Below are 22,570 nucleotides of genomic sequence, written 5' to 3'. Positions count from 1 at the left end.
AAATTTGAGTAGACTACCCATTGATGACCCGTTTCGCGTGAAGAATTCGGAAAACGTCGTAAAATACATTGCACAGAATGAGAACAAAATGCTATCCGCCTTCTCTGTTGACATAAAAGACTTGTATTACTCGATACCGCAAAATGATTTGATGGAAAGCGTCAATGATTGCATCGATAAATTTGGAGCAATTGCTTTCCAGAATGCCTCTGGCATAGCAGTAGGTTCCTTTTTGGAACTGCTGTCCGTTTACATGAAGTCCACGCACATAAAATGGAACGACGACGTCTTTCGACAGAAAGAGGGTGTCTGTATAGGTTCGTGTATAGCCCCTGTTTTAAGCAACATCTTTTTAGCTTCAAAAGACAACCTGTTAAAGCAGTGCATATCGGGGACAAATGTTATGCAGATCTTTAGATTTGTCGATGATTTTTTAGTTTTCTTAGATTGTGACAGTCCAGAACTGGAGACCCAGTCATCATTAGTATTGACAGAGCTTAAAACAGCCTTGCATCCTCTAACCCTGACCCATGAGCTTCCGGCTGATAACTGTTTAAGATTTTTAGATTTAGAGTTCACTTTCTCATCGTGTCATGTGTGCTGGCAGTTCAAGCCAAGGGCTAGCAAACCTATCCTCTCCTACCATTCAGCTCATTCAAAAGTAATAAAACGAGGCATCATTCAATCATGTTTAACCAACGCACTTAACAAGTCATGCGTGCATCAGCTGCAAAACAGTTTTCATTGTCAGGTCAGCCGCCTCAATGGGGCAAGTTATCCTCACCATGTGATCGTATCTGTTGCGGAAAAAATGCTCAAACAGCTCAAGCAACCTAGCGCTGTAAACCAGGGTCGAGCAGGCCCTTCTGAAACCAGGTGTGCAATTATTCCATATGTTCACGGCATATCTCCCAATCTCAGAAAAGTAGGTACACGAGCTGGAGTTCGTGTTATATTTTCCGCTCCGAAACATCTTGGTTTGATGTGTGCGAAAGTGAACGCAGGAAATCGGGAAAACAAACAGGTGTGCGCAAAAAAACATGGGCAGAAACATGTCGGATGTGTTCAGAAAGTAGTTTATTCGGTCCCCTTGTCGTGCGGTTCATCATAAGTAGGCCAAACAGGCAGACGTCTGAATGACAGATTACATGAGCATAGATATAAGATGGACAACCAGCTCTCCGGTCATATAAGTGCGCATTGTAAGGCTCACAAGTGCGTCCCAGATTTCGATAGAACCAGTGTTCTGTACAGAGCTGACCATCAACTTACAAGGGAGATATTGGAAGCGCTTGAGATAAAAAAGCGCGGTGTTGATTGTATCAGTGAAGCCTCAGTTTCGCTTTCGACAAAGGAACTGGCGTATCTTGAGAGTGACACTCAAATGTTATTCTGTATCTTGGCTTCCTTGTGCGATGCAGATGACTGCCCTGTTTATTCTTGTTGTTTTGATCCTTGACAGCAGCTATATATTACTATGTCAAGAAATAAAACACTCAGTTGTTAGTGCGCCTACGTGCTTTCTCGTGTCCCCCTTCTTCGTGTGTTGTTTTATTCGGCGCCGTCTTTGTAATCATGCTTAACCAACTAGCCCGCCAACACATGCTCAGTTGCAAGGCATGTCTGGTCACGAACAACTTTCACCAGAAAAGAGCACAACGCGAGTGGTTGAATAAAATAAAATTGCTTCTGGGATCCAAACGACTTGACTGAAATTTTTCACCTATTTGTATATATGTCATGCAGGTCACTCATATCACAAAGTTCAAAGTGTTTTGTCTTTTTAGCCATCTCAGTGTGTTGGACAGACAGTTCTCTCAATAGCTTCTGCTTCTGCTATGACCTGCCTTCGTGACATTTGCATTAAAGGATGTGTACTATCGGAGACAAAAGGACCCTGGACGTACGAACGTCGACCAAATTGCATATCTGCATGATAAGTCTGGACCAGCCACGCTATCAACTGCGTTCACACCATCGGAAACCATGGGTCACGTACCTACATTTCGAACGCAGATGTCAGCGCGGCTGATTGCGGCAGATAGCGCACCAATAAATTTCGGTCGATCCTCGTGCGTCCTGGGGCCCTATAACGTAAAACTATTCCGATATGTTTCTATTCCAATCTCCTGACGTCCAATTTGCAAATTTGCGTAACCACTGACGCAAGCACCGGGCGGTCACTCGCAGGGTTGTCTGAACAGACCAATCAAACGCTCTCCTCGTTCATAGGAGGTCACTTTTGTTTGCTTGAAAAACGAATAACATTGCCTACACTAAGCGGCTTGTCGTATCTAATTGGCTGACAAGAGGCGAGAAGAACGCTCAAGTGGAGAGGGATTCGCTGGGGCAGAGCCAGTGCACTGAAAATCGATAACCGGATGAGGAGGGTGGTGCCGGCGTCTGCGATTTGTCGGCTTTCCTTTACTTAACTTGTGGTGGCTGGTTAAAAATCGCGGCGGCATGCAACGGAAACTTAAGAATGACGCTAAAACGGATCCTCAGTAAAAAAGAGTTGGCAGAACGAGGTCGTGAACCTGGCGAAAGTGCTCGAAAACGTTGCATGGTCACGCAAAAAGTCTTCTTACCGGCAAATAAACCCATGCTCACCGACAGGAGCGAGTAGCCAGTGCGTGAGCGATCGGCGGCATCTATCTTTTATTCCTTTCGGAACGGGGCAGCCTGCGGCTATTCAAAAGAAAATTCAGTTTTGTTCGGCATATTAATGCATCTTTATCGCGTACACGTCACTTTGACGCGGTGAGTTTGTGCGGTTTTGTAACGTCGCGTGACAGGCAGGTAAAGCGGGTGCAGCCTGAAAACTTTTAACCAATAGCCGAGGGCTAATGGCGAAAAGGTGTCAAATTAGAAATAACGGTTTTTCTTTTTTCTGTCAAATCATGCATAATCAGTGTGTACATGCCATATCAGATGGGGAAGTATCGCGGTTTTCGTGACGTCGCGTTGCAGGTAGGTGAAGGGGGGGGGGGTGGTCGAAAAAAGTTTTTGACCAATCGTGGAGGGCTGATAGCAGAATTGGAATAGAAAAGTTTGGAATAGTTTTACGTGATAGCGCCCCTGGGCTCGTTTGTCCCCGATAGTACCTTCTCCTAACACTGAATATGGTCTGTGAGGCATAATAAGGAAACCACCTGTATTTTAATGGTTGGACCGTACGATACAGATTCAGCATACAGAGTCTGCAGTCTTTTGTTTTCTCACTAGGGGAAACATCTGTACTTTACCGGTTGAACTGTATAGTACAGATACAGCGCACAGCATGTTCCGTTTTGTGAAAACATGAAACACCTTTACGTTAAGGGTTACCCCATATAGCACAGATTCAGCACACGGAGTATTCCGTTTTCTTGATAAGAAAGCACTTGTATGTTATATTGCGGTCTCTATTTTACGGCTGTCGGTTCTACGGAAATGACCGTTCAGTATTTACGGAAAACTGTTCAGTCACACATTACCAACAGATTTGCAGTAAAACCAGGCAAATTTTTTTTAGTGTACACCATAATTTACCTAAACTAGCGCTTTCACATTTCGCCCCCATCTAACGGCAGCCGCCGAGGTTGGGATCCGACCCGCAACCTCTCGATTAGCAGCGTAATAGCTTAGTTACGCAACTACCGCCACCCGGGTCGTTGGCATTACTTGATGTCGGCCCTTTTGCCATTGTCTATCATGTCGGAGACGGGCGCGCGATTCAATGAGTAGCTGTAGCCCACATAGGCCGACTGCACAGCCACAGGTGCTTTAGTATTTTTCCTTCGTTGCCCATGCCATCCCTTCGCATAAACGAATTGTAGCTAGGTACTATTTGTAGTGCAACACAATAACGAAGAAATGTAAAAGGCATAGCACCGGTGCGAACGAAGCCGTTCTCGTAAGCTTCGGAAGTCTTTATCTCGTTCTTGAGGTATCCCTTGAAACCACTTGCTCCTCGCACGCAGATCTCCCCTTGCTGGTTCGGACCAAGAGTTTGACGACTCTCGGGATGCACCACCTACCAAAAGTCATAAAACAGATTTAATATTTTCGGGCAATAACACATCGCTTTGAATGATGCGTCCCAAGTTGCACAATTGGGAATTAGCCCCTCGTCTTCATAAATAGTTTGCCTTGATCGTTTTTCAGACAAAACAGTTTGTTTAGAAGATGGCATCTCTTCGAAAAATTTTGCCCCGAGAAGCAGGGCTTCTAAACGACGAAAATTGAAAGGCCGCCTCTGCCTGATAATCATAGCAAACGAATAACAGCAGCATTATCAGTTTTCATTTTATATTGGCGCCAATTGAGTGGGCGAGCGTTTTGGCCGTAGAGACATTACTGCATGGAGAGAGGCAGCATGCACACGCACGAAGTTAGCTAAGCGAGATTGATATCATTCTATTTACTGCATTGACCGCTTCCTTTCTTTCGAATCGTGCCTTGTTTGTCAGAACAGAATGAGTTGTGCAGAAGAAACTAGTTTGCCGTTTTGTCTTAGCGCCAAAAAAAGCGGCCTAAGAGCATAGAAGTGCCATCCAATATTCGACACTGGCAACGAAAGGCATCAGTCTAGAGGCGAGATCCTGGAACTCCGAATCAATAGTTTTGCGTCATTGCTATTATGCTAGCATAATCCGAAACACTGCAATGAACCAACTATTGTAATTCTTCTGATATGCTTCTCAACCATAGAATACTTTCAGAATAAAATCTTGTTAAATATAGGTTAGGCGTAATGCTATTTAAGGTAACACGTAATCCTCCCCGAGTAAATATATTTTCTCAGGCTACTTTGGTTAACTCGAACCGCGCAAGATTTGCAGCTAACAATTTCTTATTGCCACTAATCCATACTAATTATGGAAAACAATCGGGATATTTGGCAGCATTATCTACTTAGAACAGCCTCCCAGTAGATGTCAAGCGCTCTTCGTCTTTAGGTTGCTTCAAGAAAACGTTACTCATTTTTCTACTAAATAGCCAAGATAATCCATATATCTAAGCTATTCACTTTACTCCTGCTCATTTCCTTCCGGTTTTTCCTTTTTTCTTCAGTTTTTTTTCTCATTTGTAGCCTTTATAAATATTCTTGGCTTATTCTGTTGCGAATGCCTTAAACAACTACTTTTTTAATTCTACGACTAGCTATTGACTTTATATTATTTTGCAGTTTGTACTACATTTACTTTGTACGATTTTCCACTTAGTGACTACTACATTGCCGTTTTATGCTGTATATTTGCACAAATGTATATATTTTCTGACATGAGTTCTCCTTTCAGCCTCATGCTCTGGGACCTCCTTCTGTATAATTGTGTAAGCATGTGTATATCTGCTTATTATTAACCTTAAAGTGCCCCAGTAGACAACGCCAGGAATGACAGTCTCCCTTCAATAAAAGACTTCGATACCGACTAATAGGTTTCGGTATTAGGCTCGGTAAATGATCCTTCTGACTCTTCTAGTAATGTCACACTATTATGAGCATATTGCTTGCGTCTTGGACACCTCGATTTTATATGCGACTTCGATTAACACACTGACTGAGGTTCTGATGCCAAAGACAAGCGCACATACTGGGTTAAAATTGTCGTAGTACGCCTGCCCCAGCATAAGAGAGGGCAGTCGTTAGGTACAAACGTTTCATCAGCCTTTTCAAAGTTCAATAGTTTCTGACGTTTGTTCAGCGTACTCAGTATTTCACCGCCGCTAGAGCATTGCCCTCAGCAATTCGCGGCTGCTTAGCTTTAATGTTAGGCACCGTAATAAAATTCTATTCCATCCTACCATAACTGTCTATAGTAACCACGGAACACATAACTGGTACACTTCTTTCTGTAATGCGTTTTAGGTCTGCTCTGTACGCATCATTATTCAAAAGACTAGCGCAAAATAGCAGGGACAAAGACAGAGAAGACGACAGGACGCATGTGCACACAGGCAGAGTGAAGTTCCGGGGCATTTGCCTACAGTCTTGTTTCCTTTCCGTTTAGTGTCCTTTTTGTGTCGTTTGCGTGCTCACCGCCTAGCGTTCGTTGAGAGCAGCGTGCAAAATATTGTTTCGTTAGGGCGCAACGAACATCTATAAAATGTGCAAAAAATCAAGTCATTGATGTACGGTATCATCTAATAACAGTGCATAGAGCGTGGCACAAATCTACACAGCGCTCACTAGGAATAACTCACAAGCTTCAATTTCCCATGTGGCGATGTACTCTAACAAGTAAGCCAGTTGCATGGACTGCAGATCATTGTGATTTCCGGCCACCCTCAGCACCACTAGTGAATATATTAAAATATTTCACATTGAGTATGCCATCAGGCACATCGAAGGCACAAAGCGAACCAGTGCAGTTGGATACGCTGCTATGCTGGTTAAGGTAACACATGTAGGTGCGCGCGCGTGAAGGCTTTCCCCAAAATAAGAGACACTTTTGCACATAGGTGCGGTTGACTTGACGGCTTTGTGATACTCTTGGTGAGCTAGTGAGATGTGGCCAGCGAGATGTGGCCTCTTACTTGGAAGCAAAGAAAGGAGCTCAAAGGATGGTACTCGACGCAATCAACTCCATTCGGAGGAAACTGTTACCTTACGCGAAACGGCTTCGCTAGTTTTGCCAAACATTGCACACATATGCAAATAGATGCGTGAATAAGCATTCATAAACCACGATTAAGCTAAAGATAAAGAAGCACACAATACGTTGACCAGATGTACAACCTGCAACAGCGGTCGCTGTTGCAGCTTTGGGTAGCGTTTTAGGCCAAGAATCCTCCAGGCACAGGGATAAGTACAGCCGCGAACAGAAGCGAAAGAAAAAGGTTTATTTTACATTATTAACACTGTATCCAGATATGGAAGCCCACTCCATCTAGGAGCACGACCAATGCCTGAACCCACATCAGGATACGCAAGAACACTCCTACTGCACCAAAGGTGTCCGCTTTTAAAACAGTCGACTTCCATAGGAGACTAGACTAGGGAATCTGATGACTGTATCTCGGCCAATCAAAATCGTCGAACCGCTCACTAAATCCCTCCCCTGACGTCGCACCATTCAACGGGATTCCGCCTTCAATATTGTACAATCGCCACCACATACGAGGCAACCACGTCGTAATCTGGGAAACTCAAGTCGATGCAGTTCTCCCGGTAGTCCTCAACGCTGGCTCCCTGTATCGATTAGTGGGCTCCGAGTGACAGCCACCGTGCTACAACCCTTGGAAGCCTGGTCTTCATGGTTGTTACCGCGTCTACAAAAGCCGGTAGACATTGGCACCTTGAAGGAAGCTCGTTTGCTGACCCGTCAACGGTCGGTGCCAGGGCTGCGTCGACGTGTAGGCGGTGTTAGATACGGGACCTTTTCCTGAGCCTCCTTCGAGTTCACGAGACCACATCGAATCGCGTCACACCTAATTAAGGAGCGCAGAAACACATCTACCAGGTTCCCGAGGCGCGTCACGTCCAATCAAGTTCGCGCCCCCCACCTCGTGCGCCGCAGGTGGAGCTATTGTCCCACTGCTTGACTCTTCCCGAAAGCGTAGCGGGAGCCTGGTACGGTTCCAGGTAAAGTGGGTCCCGAGCCAAGCTGCTTTGCAGCTCTGAAAGGTCGCTCGAAGACAACCCGTCTCCCCCCATCCGCCTATTGTGACGGCGCTTGCAAGCCGCGAGGCAACGAAGGCCGTAATGCACCGTGAAGCCCTGGGAGCAATCCCCCCCGTCCGCCTTTGTGACGGCAGTTGCAGACCAGGAAGGCAATACCGCAGACAAGTAATCTCTCGGACAATTGGAGCCCAAGGAGCGACCCTCTGCGCCGGGTGTGACTTACATTCGCACGGGCGCCTTCCATTGGCCGAAAATGACGCCACCTGAGCGGGCTCGCCGATTGGCCTAAATTGACGCCACCTGAGCGGGCTCGCCGATTGGCCGAACGTGACGTGACTTCGAGACAGCGAAGGGTTTAAAAGCCAGTGAACGGGAGCAGCAAGCGAGCATTCCTTCATTCATCTCTTTCGAGCTTCTTGCCACGGGCCGCAGTGTCCGAGTTGCTGCCGGCCCGTAATGACTTTATGACTGTTAATTTCTTTGTACTCTCACTGTAATAATGTAAATAAACCTCCAGTTTTTCACCTCAAAGTCCTCCACAACCTCGGCCAACTCCCGCACCCAACGGCAAGGTCCAAAAATTTTGAGGACAGCAATTGGGATTGTCCTCCAGATCCAACAGCGAGCACTGACGAATGGGGAGGCAGCACCTAAGGAATGCCTTTTGCCATGTTCAGACGTAACAGACTCCTCGGTCACCAGGAGACTCGCCCTGAGGGTTGCCAGCTGTGCGTGACCGAAGCGTCGAGGTTCCCTTGAGAAGTAATGCCTGAGGACCCACTGCCTCTGGAAGTCCCAGGACTCGCATCATTGCCCCCTTCTTCCTAGCAGAACATGCGCGCATACTCTCTGGTTGGCATGCCCGAGTGACACGCCCACCGGAAGCTAATCCCCGCATCGCTTTACAATTTTCTACCCCTCTCTCTATCTAATTTTTTTTCCATCGTCCGCCCTCGGCAAGACAGAAATTACTTTCCCTGTCTCGAACAGCGATAGTGACACGCACAGAACACGATTTAAAAAATTACCCGGAGTTCATTGATAAAGGAATCGTAAAGGCAAGTCGACGTGGACTGTTTAAATACCATCCCAGAAACACCGCAACGCTTGCTTCGCACCAAGAAACGACTTAGTTTACGAGAAAATTGCATCTGAAGCGTCCGAATGCCTTTTTCTAAATTGAGATCTCCCGCCACCCAACCGGGGTAGCAGTGGCGTTGCAAACACCATCCATTTGCTGCCGTCGGTGAGTAAAACGGCGCCCGACAGACGGCGGTACTGAGCCAAAGCGGATTCGCCTCTTCATCTGCTTTTTGGTCAACTGGCGTAGAGCGTTCGGGCATGCCGCGAAATCACATGGAAGTTGAGTTCTGTGCTACTTGCAGTTTGTGCGAGTTTCTAGAGCCAGCAAAACCAGCGAAGCACTACGAGATAACGAAACTGTCTCATCTTCCCTTATTTACTTACTTCTCTCCACCTTGCGGCTTTGCGGAGGACTATTACGTCCAATTCTTGCCTTTGCTTCGAGTTGTTGACAAATTCGACTTCGCCCTACCATGTGCTAGCCGCCTGGTAGCTCGGATGGTAGAGCGGCTGCCCCCGAAAGGCGGAGGTCCCGTGTTCGAGTCGCGGACCAGGACGAATTTTTCTTTACCTGCGAAGCATTTCTTTCGAGGAACACATATGAGTTTCCTTTGTAGCCATTGCTACGATTGGGTGGATGACTCATTTTCCCTTATTTCATTGCTTCTCTCCACCCTGCGGGTTTCCGCAGAACTATTACATCAGAATGTAATCATGTCCTGCATTTACCTCAATTTATCGATTATGAAGCCTCTGTTCGTGATAATATTGAGGCGTTAAAGATACTCGAGCACTAATCTATCACTTTAGCTTGATTTAATATTTGCCTTTAGTGCCCCTTTAACATCCCGGCCCAGAACATTTGCATTCTTATCCTAGCTCCCTTTCCTATACTTGGCCCCCAAGCTTTACTCCTGCAAAATAAGACTCCATCTCAGTAGTCTCCCGTGTTTTTCCCGACATTTGCTTTAGCGACTAAAGAAGGCAATGGTCGTTCTCGGCCGTGAATTTCGTGCCTAGAATATAGCATTCTAGCCGTTGAATGGCCCTACAGTGCATAACCACTGTTTCTCAGTGGGGCTGAACACCTCGTGGTGTCACTTTTCAACTCTTCACTCTACTCGTCACGGCTTTCCTTAAATTCGGCAAAGACGACATCTACACCATGGTTGCTGGCGTCACACTTGAGAATGAATTCTGTGCGAAAGTCTGGGGAGACAAGCGCAGGCCATGAAGACAAAACTTTCTTCAGATTCCGCAAAGCCTCTTTCCTATCGGCGGTCGAAGTGACCATTCTGATTTCACCCTTCTGGTGGCTGCCAATTCGCGGACTGGCAAGCTCCGAATAACTTTAAATATAAGCCTGGTAATATCCAGCCACTCCTAGAAATGACCTCACATCCTTGTTTGTTACAGGTCTAGGAAAGTGAGCTACTATTGCCACTTTGGCCTTCATTGGTTCACGTTTCCTTGTCCCATTTCAAGCCCCAAATACGTGACACGGCCCTGACCGGAGTGACGCCTCTCGGCTTTGATAGTCAAGCCCGCCCCTATGATTCCTTCAAGCACTGTTTGGGTACATTGCAAATGACTGTACACCACATAAAAAAGTCGCAGTTTCGCCCAAGATGCGAGCTTTCAATTGCGATAGCAAATTATTAGACATCTTTACGAAGCAAGGATAGCCGTTTAATCGGCCGTATAAACTAGTAAACATTGCATTAATAACTAAATTACCAAGCACAATGCCATGCACGCACCGCCACACATGAGCACATCTGACTCGATGACTGCGGCCACTCGCTGTCAAAATGTAACGTGAGGAACAGTGGCAACAGCAGCAGCGATAGAATTGACCTTGCTGCTGCCTTTCAACTAAGCGGCGAGAACACAGCACAGGAATTCCTCTGGGAGTAATTAACGCAGAAATTTGGACTAGTTGGCATTGATGCCGTTTCTGTTACATAGTTACTAGCGCGAACAAGGCTAACGAAAATAATACGGTGGGACCGAACAGAGCGCTAGTGGGTACCAGGAAGGTTCCAAAGAGCGCTCCGTCCTGTCCTACCGTTTTTTCCGTTAGTCTTGTTCGTGCTAGTAACTATGTCACAAAAACGGCTCTGGGAGTTGTTTAAGCATGCGCTAACATTGTGCCACTTGTTCATCTCCACGCATACCGGTGTCATTATCGATCTTATGAGAGTATTAACAACCTTATAAAAGATCCAACCCTTATCAACCCTTATCGGTTTTTACAAACCTTATAAGACACGATCCTTGTAATATCAACCTTTGTCGTTCGCTAGGAACCTTATCACAATCAATGCGATCCTTATCAATCCTTATCTGTCCTTATCAACCTTATCACACATGATCCGACCCTTACCAACCTTATCACAATCAATGTGATTTTTATTATCAAACCTTATATGTCCTTATCAACCTTATCACACATGATCTGACCCTTATCAACCTTATTAGATTGCATTCGACCCTTATCAACATTCATCAGTCATTATGAACCTTATCAAACTAAGCCCTTATCGATCTTTCACACCTTATCCATCCGCGTCGAACCATTTTCAGCCGTGATGAGACCCATACAACCCCCATCACTCCTTATCATCCTTGTCGACTCACTGACTCCTTATCTGTTTGTGTTCCGCGACGTGAAGCGCATCAGCAATCGGTGGCATTTCGGTCGGTGAAGGAACGTCCCAACGGAAGGCGCATCCCGTGACCACGAGAAAGCATCAGGGATATGGCGTGTTTGGCATTAAATTTTCGTCAAATCGGAATCATCATAATGTCTACAATGCTCCAAGTCCGATCTACATGTGGTCATAGAGATGGCTTTTGTTCCGCCATGACTAAATCTTTCAACAAAGCCTACACAGTAACTGTCCTCCTTTGACATTTGTTAGCACCACCGTGAATGTAACCTGCGAATGTAACACATTCATATGGTTCAGATATATTGAAACAATGCGGTGGGGCTTCCGCAGCACAGCAAGCCGCGCGCCAAGGTCGACATAAAGAATGATGAAGTGCGTTCTGCAGGTTCTTCTTCTGGCCCGCCATCAAAGAAACAGCGTCTATTTCGCCAGCCTCCGTCTTCAGCCAACGTTACATTTTTCTGTTGGATGGGCTGGGTAGATGCTATTGCTCCCAGATCAAACCCTGCCTACAAGTCCAGTACGTAGTCCGGTCGCGTTGACTCCTCTGCACGTACGGACAAGCCGTCGACTACAAAGACTACCACCTGAGGACGAGCCTCTACCCAACTGTGTCAGAAGGATGAGGACATCAGTTTCTCCTTGCTCAACGACAGTTAAGGACGGCTGAGGTCGTCCTTAACCAGTCGCGAATCCCCAAATACTTCCATGCGGACGCCTTCGAGAATGCTGAGGACTGGCTGGATAGCTTTAAGCGTGTCGCCGAATTCAATGGCTGGACTCCGGAGCGCAAGCTACGCAACGCCTGCTTTGCCCTCGAGCACTATGCTTGGACATGATTTCCTAACTGAAAGGTGGTGCCATCGACATGGGACAAATTGCGACAGCTGTTAAGCAGCTCATATGCAAGCCTCAGTCGCAAGGAGCGAGCTGAATCTGCAATTCAGGTGAGGTTACAGCAGCCGATCGAAAGCATCGCTTTGTTTGTGGAAGATAAGTGCAGATTTTACAACGCGCGAATCCGTCCTTGCCGGAAGGAAAGTTAAGGAACTTGATGCATTTTGTCAAGCAAGAGTTATTCGATGGCCTGATAAGCAACCCACAAAAGACGGTTGCCTAGTTTCTTACGGAAGCCAAATTATTAGAAAAGGCACTGCAAGAGTGAACCAGGCAGTATAATACCGACGTGTGTACCCTATCATCTGAACCTCTCGCTGTGTCCTTTGTCAATACAGATGCCTTGAACGAGCTTATCAGGCTTGTTGTTCGCGAAGAGCTCCAAAAGCTTCAGGTGGCACCGGCTTCGGTGACACTACTTTCTCTGGCTGATGTCGTCCGTGAGGAAATGAGGCAGGCTCTCCAAGTTCCAGAGCGGAGAGAAACACCACAGCACGAGGTACGGAAGCCACAGGCTCGCGTGCCGTATGCGGAAGCAGCGCGAAGTTCTTCGTCCCCGACTTTTCACGGTGTGAGCGTGACCCCGGATTTCGAGGCGTGTGGGCCTTTGAACGGGCGACTGGCGACTTCAGGTCTCGCAGCTCGCCATTCATGGCTGAAGCACGACCACGTCTGGTCCACTGCAGACTGGAATCCCTTTTGTTTTCATTGCGTTGAAGCCGATTACCTCGACAGGGCATGTCCTTACCACCAAGCGGGGCTCCGTGTATTTTCGCTTAATGCGCCCAGCCTACGCAAATGCGAACACCCCCGGAGATCGAAGCCTACCTCGCAGACGCCAGGACCTCATTTTCTCCATAACTCCGTGAACTTCGGTCACCGTCACCTGCCCGAAACAGGCCTTCCAGCCCCCTCTTTACGCTGAGCGCGACCAGGTGTCGCTCACCCAGCCCTGGCATCCTAGTAAACTGAGTCCGGCGACCTGCGGCGATGAGGTCGCTGACGTTGCGAACGCAGAAGACACTCCACTACGACGACCACTACATGACGATATTCAAACGCAGAGAAAGCAGTGTAGTTCGGTGCCAGTATCTTGCGAGGTACCAGTTACCGTACATGACCACGAAGTCACGGCGTTTATCGACACGGGCACGGACACGTCTCTTATGAACCAGAATCTCTCGCGTATTCTGAACAAAGTTTTGAAACAATCGGTTGGAAGTCAGATTCGTACTGCAGGAGGGCGCCTCATAACTTCAGTGGGCCGGTGCACGGAACGAGTTAGCATTCGGGGCTTCATGTACATCGGCGACTCCGACATTCTTCCTGAGTGTTCAAAGGACCTTATACTCGGCATGGATTTGCTTCAGGCGAACGGTGCCACCATTGACCTGCAAGAGCGGAGAGTCAGCTTCGCTACTACACAAGCCATAGCGAAGAGTAATGACAACGACCGTGACATCGCACTTCGCGTAGTCGACGATCACATAACGTCGCCACCCAAGAGCACCATGCTTAGTGTTGTCCAATTCGATATGGAGGACGACGCCGAAGGCATTGCTGAGGCAAATATTCCCCTACTTTTTGAAAGCGACATTTGCGGAGCCAGAGGGCTTCTTCAGGTGTGAAAGAATGTTCAGTCGTTTTGCTAGCAAACTTTAGCAACGAGTATCGGCGTGTACCACGTGGAACGACAGTCGCATTACTTCGCAAAATTATTGATGTTACGGATATTGACAAATTCGAAATCGCATTGTCTGAGTAATCTGAGTTACCCAGCCAAAAAAACGCATTCATGTTGATGGTGCTCTGCCAGACAATCAGAAAGACCAGTTGCTGCGCCTCGTGAATGAATTTTCCGACTGTTTTTCAACGTTGCCCAAAGTACAACGCACATCCATAACAAAGCAACGTATTATTCCGGACAAGTAAGCGCAATCTGTTTCCCAGCATCCATGCAGATTGCCTACACTGGAGAGGGAAGCGATCAAGCAGCAGGTGAAAGAGATGGTCAAAGACGACATGATCCAGCCGTCCACAAGCCCGGGGACCTCCTCTGGAGTGTAAGAAAGAAGGACAACACACTACGCTTTTGTGTAGATTACAGAAAGTTGAACCATGTCAACAAACGCGATGTTTGCCACGCATTGACGACGCATTGGGTCCTCCACAACATGCCAAATTCTTTTCTTCGCTGAATCTTAATTCCGGATATTGGCAAATCGAAGTAGGTGAACAGGATCGGGAAATAAACAGCGTTTGCGACACCTGACCGGCTTTATGAGTTCAATGTTCTCCCTTAGGTTTATGTTCCGGACCTACCACCTTTCAGCGGCTGATGGATATCGTGCTTGCAGAACTCAAATGGCAAACATGCCTCGTAGATTTGAACGACGTCGTCGTACTATCGGGCACGTTTGACGAACATCTCGCAGGACTCAACAGCGTCCTCGCTGTGATCCGTACGCCAGACCTCACCACCAAGCCTTAAAAATGCTACTTCGGCTTTCAAGAGCTCAAATTTCTTGGCCATGTAGGTGGTCGTAGAGGCGTCCAACCGGACCCCGACAAGTTAGCTGCCATCGCCGCGTTTTCACTACCCACAGACAAGGCTGTCCAACGCTTCCTTGGTTTGTGCGCATATTATAGACGCTTCGTCGAGGGATTCCCCAGAATTGCTGAGCCTCTGACACGGCTTACACGCGATGATGTGGTTTTCATTTGGGCAGACGAGCAGCAGCAGTCGTTCAATGAATTGCGCCTGCGTTTGCAAGCTGCTCCATTCATTGCTCATTTCGATGAAGACGCTGCCCACGGAGAAAGAAGTATTTGAGGAAACGAATCTGTTAGGCTATGACAGCGCGCACTGGCGGCGCGGTAAGGTCACGGTGGGGCGAGAAGAAAATGTAGTTTTAATGGGAGCACGACAGATGGAACGTCCGGGGCGTTGTCATCGCTTACATGTTCTTCTATCGACGCGACGAACAAAAGTCTCGCTATCGTCTCATATATTGCAAATTTTCCCGTAAATAAAAAGAAGTGGCGGACATAATAACAACAACTGTTAATGAATACTTTCCTTATTACGTGTCATGCTACCAGTGGCGTAGCTAGGTCGTCTGGTACCCGGGGCTCATAGGTCTTCCGTCACCCCCCCCCCCCCCCACTCGAGTATAGTAGGAATGCGAGGATATGGCAAATTTCCGGGGAGAAGGGGGGTGATTTTTTAGCACAAGCACAGCCGCCTTAGATCCGCCTCTTCCCTCCCATCGCTTTCGTTCCCAGAGTTCGCTTATGCAGCAGGTATACAGGCTGTTTTATTTTCTGCACCAAATAACAAAGGGTGCTGCACGGATAACTTGTGATAAGCGCATTTGCTTACTGTCAGAATGTAAGGCTTGGCAGCCAATAAATATAAAGATTTAATTAGCGATTTTAGAGGCACTATTGCATTTGCAAAATTGAAGCCTGACAGTCACATGTTGCCTAACAACAACTTCATAAAAATCGTCGTAGGTAGTGAACCCAAACGAAAATTAAATAGCGTGTCAGTGGCGCTGATCACCCCACCCTACCAGAAAACGCCACCTGCTTCCTAGCTGCGCGGGCGCCAATGCTACGACAATTACAAATTCCCTTCATTCTGATCCATAAAGCCTTTCTTTATTTGCTGCTATTGGCAAACGTGATCATCCGAGCTGCGATAGCGCCACAAGGTTCGAAACAGAATAGAGACCGCTCCGCGTCGATTCCTGGCTTCACCATGCAAAAAAACGAGGAGGCCGCGATGAATCCCGTGCCAGCGAAAGCTTGCGCTTCTTTTGGTCTGCACTCGCAATGGAGAAGGTAGACACATCGACGTCACTGGTGCACTATTTCATATTTCTTTCGGTACGGCAATAGTGGGCCGCCGCCAGAGTCAAAGTACTGCAGGCTCTGGCACCCAGGACAATATTGTTCACAGAAGTTTTTGTTGAGTTAATAATATCTCTTTGGGTCCTCAATTCCCGAATTGCAATGTTTCCTCTGTATATTTGATAATTAGACTTTTTTAAAGATAGCCTTATTAATTATCTGCTATATCTTGCATGGTAGCGAGTTCCTAGCGGTCACAAAGACGCATAACCTGATAGAATATTGGGAAATATCCTCACAAATTTACCTTTTCGTAAAATTTCGAGCAGCTGAAACAGGACACTGTATTTGTGACATGAAGTCACACGACAACAACAACAGGAATAGGAGGAAGAAAAGAAGGAAGGAAGGGTAGGAAGGTCAGCCTGACGCACGTCCAGTTTGCTTCCCTACACAGGAGAAGGGGTTTAAGGCAAGGAAAGAAAGGATAGGGAGGGAATATTGTACTGTGAGTGTGAATACGTACGGTTGTCCACAACTTCACGCCTATCATTGGTCACTGAGGCCACTCGATTTTATGAAACGCAACAGTGCCCGCATCGCTTTGCAAGCCTGCGGCGCGTGGGGCCATGGTCCTAGAGCTTTAGTCTCTGAAAATGGTCTGCTAACCAATCGGTTTAATACTCTCCGAAGAACGTCGCTCTCAATCTCATAGAGATTACAAAAACACAACACGTGCTGGATCGTCTCTTCACATATGCACGACTCAAACATTGGTGTGTCGCACATTCCAATACGAATGAGTAGGCTTTCGTAAAAGCCCCCCTTAACCAGAGGCGGCACAGTAAAATTGCATCAAGGCGGGAGAAGTTCGATGGAATCTGCAGCTTCAATGTATGATCCAGCCGGTGAAGAGGACAATTGGAGAAAATCGAGGTGTTGCACAAAGTTTCAGTCCTGGCCTGAGCAAGTAAACGAAGACCCCTCGCAGCGTGTGTGCAATTGATTAGGGTATAGGAAGTGTCAGGGTTTTTTATGGACTCGCCGGGTGGCATCATCAGTAAGGTCATTTCCGACGATGCCACAGTGCCCCGGAAGCCATTGGGAGATGATGTCATGTCGGTTGATGAGGGCTTGTTGGAGAATCTGTGGTCTTAAACACCATGTTGTTCATGGGTCTTGCGTCGTAAGGCTCGCTGCAGGCTGAAGGGCTGTCTGGAGTTACAAAAAACGAGCCGCTTTCGAGGTTTGGCTTGTGCGGTGTAATGCACAGCGACACGTAGAGTGGCAAGTTCTGTAGCCGTAGAGGCCCTTATATGGGACACTTTGAACGTAATTGTGACTTGTAAGGCCGGCCCCTCTCCCCCCGCCCACGTTACTATGCCACTGCATACTGCACTTGAAACGAGCTAGTAGTAGTAATCCAGGAGAAGACGACGTTTGCCAACGCCGCCACAGTTCACTCGCTCGCATAAGGTGTGTGCGCTTGCGTACGTGAACTTGGGAGGAAAAGCTTCGAATTTGGGCGTTGAAGCTGTCATGTTTCTTCGCGATCTGCAGGCTATCCGTCTCTGTTAAAGCTCTCGCGAGCTTGCGCATTGCACGGGTGGCTCTGGCTTCTCAGACTTCGCGCGCACATTCCACAGTGAAACAAAAGCAAGCGCTTTGCATCCGTGCTTTTTTTTAGGATGGGGCGTAAATTTGTCGTGCGGAACTGAAGCAGTGGCTACAGATCCTGCTGGGAAGAGCTAATTACCTTCAAAGTTTCCAGTGACCCTGTACGAATGATATCGTGGGGCTGTGGAATTCTTAGCCCCCCCCCCCCCCCCATGCAACAATTACTTCTGAATGAAAGCTGTGCGGCGATTACCGGAAGGCTAGCAGTAGGTTAGTACGGGAATATTACAGACTTTGACCAGCAGGGTGGCAAGTAAGGAATCGAGAAGCAGCAGAGAAACTCGCTGCCTTCTCGCAGTTTATATATTTAGATAACGGTAGCAAATAAATCGACTCCTTATGTTTGAAAACTTACCCGCAGGATACAGAGGTAGGCATAGTGCATTTTGCGCACTTTATTTTTTACCTGCGTCCGACGGATCGTCAGACACCCGAAGCGATACTATCGTAGGAGTTAGCGGTCCCCGGCATTGTCGTTAACGACGCTTTCAATCATACAAGGCACGGTGGGAACAAGGTAGAAAAACATTCTAAATATGAACTAATGGCACAGAAGGCAAGTATCGTTATTCGGTGGAACACTACAGACATGATCTTGAATTGTAGCGCGAAGTGACACAGACAGAGACTAGACGCAGACAGGACCCTTTGCATATCCTTTTGCAATACATACAGTATTGATAATTAGGACAACGTCGCACATAGAATCGTTTTGTATTTATTTAATACAGTGCAAGTGGTTGAATTTTGATCACAAGAACGAACTTGATGGGAGAACTGAAAGCAGGCTCCGAAAATAATTATACCCTCTCATTAGCACCAGTAACACTTTTGTTGAAGTGTTTATTTTATATCATATCTGTATACTACGTGCGTCTGTATACTTTTACGTTGTAAGTTTTCGCAGTGCTGCTTTCCCTGGACCACTCAAGGCACACAAGATAGAGAAAAACATTTGATTCTTGGGTTTTTCGTGCCACAACCCCGATACAATTATAGGCACGCCGTAATGGGGGACTCTAAATTAATTTTTACCAGCTCGGGTTCTTTAACGTGCCCCCACTGGACGGGACATGGGCGTCTTTGCATATCACCCCCATCGAAATGCGGCGCGGCCGCGATTTGATCCCGCGAACCCCCACGATCAATCCGTCTGCACGTACTTTCGTCGCACAGGGACAGCAATGGCGCTCGGAGCGGGCTGGAAAGAAAAAAATATACAAAAGTGCGACGGGTCCTTCCACATGACCCAGATTGGCCAATGAAGGAGCGGAGGAGGCTGGGGCGACAGGAGGCGTGGAGGAGCAAACGCCGGGGAGGGCGGGGTGACGGAAAGATCTAAGAATGGCTCTACTTGTTTAGGGGTTTGATTACCCCACGCTGTGACTATATTGGGAAGCGAGAGTAAGCGGTGTTTCGTCTCCTCAAGAATTCTTGTTCCGTGACACTGACACAGAGATTCATACTGACGCTAGCAGTGTGGGCCTCGGCGCAGTTCTTCATCAGTAGCAAGATGGTGCGGAACGCGTCGTTGCTTATGGAGGCCACAGTGTCACCAAGGCTAAGAATAACAACTAAACCAGTGAAAAAGAATGGTTAGCGGTTGTATGGCGGATGAGTAAATTCCGACCCTACTTGTATGGTAGGCCGTTTATGGCTGTCAGCGATCACCACGCCCTGTGCTAGCATGCCAAACTCGAGCATCCTTCTGGCAGACTAGCCCGTTCGAGCCAACGCTTACAAGAATATGACATTACCGTTGTCTGCAGATCTAGAAGGGAGCACAGCAATGGTGGCTGTTTGTCACGCGCACCACTCTCAACGACATCATTGGACCCTGACCCTGACTTGCCATTTGTCGGTGTTATCAACGCCGTAAGGATGGCTGAGCACCAGTGCGCTGACCCTGAGCTGCTGCCGCTGGTTGAGCCCCTTCAAGGCGTTGGAACGTTTACCTCGCTCGCTCGTGCGCGGCTTATCATCGTGCTGTCTGCACAACAACGTTCTTCACAGGAAAAAATGCTGAAGCGGTCCAAATACGTACCTCCTTGTGCCGCCGGCGCTGCGCCAAGACATTTTGCAAGCATGCCATGTTGTGCTATGCGCTGGACACCTGAGATTCACTAAGACGTTAGCAAAGACACGACAGAATTATTACAGGCCCCGGTTTTTTTGTTCTGTGCAACGGTACGTGAAGACCTCTCGCGATTGTCAGCGCCGCAGAAACCGCCTGTTAAACCAGCTGCCTTTCTGCGTCTTGTGGACCCTGCTCAAGCACCGTTCCAACAAATAGGAATTGATCTACTTGGTCTATTCCCAGTGATCTCTTCGCGCAACAGATGGATAGTCGTCGTTACCGACTACTGAAGCCGCTACACTGAAACCGAAGCTATTCCACAAGAAAACTCTTATGAAGTGGCCAATTTCTTTGTCCGCCACATCAACCTACAACATGGTGCACCCTCTGTTTTCACCACCGATCGCGGTGCAGCGTTCACAGCCGAAGTTATGAAGGGCATTCCCGAGCTGACGCACAGCTCTCACCACAAGAGCACCGCGTATCATCCTCCAACAACTGGATCAACAGAACGTCTCAACAGAAGGCTGGCTCTTATGCTTTCCATGTACATCGACGAAGAGCATAAGACGTGGGACGAGATTTTGCCATATGTAACATTCCCCTTTAACACTGCTGTTTAGGAAACCAGACAGTTTACACCGTTCGCAATTCTATACGGGCGCCATGTCACGTCAACACTTATGCCATGCTACGTGTTGCTGATAACAGCCCGACGAACCAACACGTGGAAGGGCTCATACAAAGAGCCGAAGTACGCCAGCTTGCTCAGCGTCGTGTTCGAGGCCAAAAGCGTACCAACATCCTTCGATACAACCAGGGTCAACCTGATGTTCATTACAATTCCAAAGACTGCTTGTGGGTCTGGACGCTCAACCGTCACCGAGGGCTCTCGGAAAGGTTGCTGCGCTGGTATTTTGGTCCCTACAAGGTTAAGACCACCTCAGTGGCGTAACCTACGAAGCCGTCTCGTATAGTTCTGACCCCAGTTCACTTCGTTGTCGTCCTCGCGCTGAAGCTGTTCATGCAGTGCGCATGAAGCTATATTATGCACGTATGTGAACATCCAGATTGCACCTAAAGAGCTGCATTTCTTGCCGCAACTCCGCTGAACAAACTTTTTGATGCGACCGAGACGGTCGGTTCGCGCATAGGGGGCAATTGAAAGAATGATGCGTGACTTCCGCAAAGTAGGAATGCACGCGCAAAGGTCGACGTCATGCAAGACGATGATGCGCGTTGGCTACAGGTTGTTCTTGTGGCCAGGCATTAAAAAGACAGCGTCTGTTTTGCCAGCCTCCGTCTTCAACCTACGTTACAATCATCGCCTTCTGCCAGCGTTGTTGCTTATGGAGAAGCCAAATGATCGAAGGACATGCCGAGCCAACTCGCTCGACAAGGTCTGCTTTTAGAGAAGAGGCAGCTCGAGTGCGTGGTGTGGTTGGAACCTTTGATCCTGTTCCTGATTGGATTTTGCATCTGGACACATGCGTTTGGTAGCCCGATTTTTCAACTTTCATTTGATGCGTAGTATGTGTGCCTTTGTTTCTCTCTGTGTGTAAATGTAATGTAACAAATTTTCGCAGAGACTGCTCATAATTCCATGCAACGAAAAAAAAACTGGTTGTTCAGCCTTGTGGTTAAAACACTCGGCTTCGGAGCGTGGGGTCGTACGTCCGAAACTCACCGTGGCCAAAGTTCTTCCTTTCGATTTTATTTTGATTTAGAGCACAGCTCTAAGTTGCCCGTTCCTGCGGTTCGCATGGGCGTCGTGCCTCGGCGTCCACGACCGGCGTAACCGAGCGAACGAGCACAATGAAGAATGAAAGAGTGAAGGAGGAGGGCAGCGGCGGATGCAGGACGGCGACAGCGAAGAGACCGCGAGGAAAAAAACAGAGGAGAAGTGTATGGCGAAAGCATGAGAAGCGTAGTGCCACGCAAGACAGGCTTTGCGGCGACGACCGCTACGACATGGCGTCAGAGTAGCGCGCCGTCGTTTGTTCACCGATGGCATGCGGCGAGCGCGTCGACCGATCTGGAAACAAAGGCTGCATGAGCGGAGGTCTCCCTGTGGCGGTTGCTGTAAATCGCGCCCACGTATCACCCACGCGCTCCCTCTCGTGATCTCCCGATTAGTGAGGCAATCACGCAACACTTCGCTCCTCTTGCAATGTGCCGCATGAGACAGATTGTCCGCGCCAGCCGTCGTATCGCGAAATAAGAACACTCATATAGCTGCGCTCAAACTTAGCATTAGGGAGCATCATAATCGTCGGTGAATTTTTTTACATTAATTTGTTTATAGCGATTCGTCATACGTGAGACACAGAAGGATGTACGGGTTTCCTCGTATGATAGGCATGGAAAGCTTAGGCATTTAAAATCTCGGACGAAGCCGGCGTGCTCAAATGAAGAACGTTATTCTGAATAACATAATAGCCGTACGAAGGCTTGCACAGTTGTGCTATTTCTTGCTCCAGAAGCGATGGACCATTGGGGCCACAAAGAACTAATACATTGTAAGAGTGAAAAATAAACATAAACATCGGCTGCATTAGACTGCTACAATTGTCTCAAACTGAATTTTTGATTTATTTAGGAGTATTGTGATTTACTGTTCTTTTCTGAGATTTGATAACATCCTGATTAAGTATTCTAATCAAACATACGCTTTGGCAGGCTTTTTCTTCCACATCTTGC

The 22,570-nt window shown here is 47.6% G+C and overlaps 1 protein-coding gene across 1 annotated transcript in view; it reads right to left on the bottom strand.

Annotated features, from left to right (window-relative positions):
* Positions 1–22,570, bottom strand: part of LOC142571829 (uncharacterized) — an 87,190-nt gene that overhangs the window by 25,170 nt on the left and 39,450 nt on the right. Inside the window, exon 6 of the mRNA XM_075680875.1 lies at positions 3,874–4,015. Within this exon, the coding sequence (XP_075536990.1) occupies positions 3,874–4,015 (142 nt within the window). The remainder of the gene's footprint in view (positions 1–3,873; positions 4,016–22,570) is intronic.

This window comes from Dermacentor variabilis, chromosome 1, assembly GCF_050947875.1.
Source record: "Dermacentor variabilis isolate Ectoservices chromosome 1, ASM5094787v1, whole genome shotgun sequence".
NCBI lineage: Eukaryota > Metazoa > Arthropoda > Arachnida > Ixodida > Ixodidae > Dermacentor > Dermacentor variabilis.
This window is presented reverse-complemented; position numbering and strand designations above follow the sequence as displayed.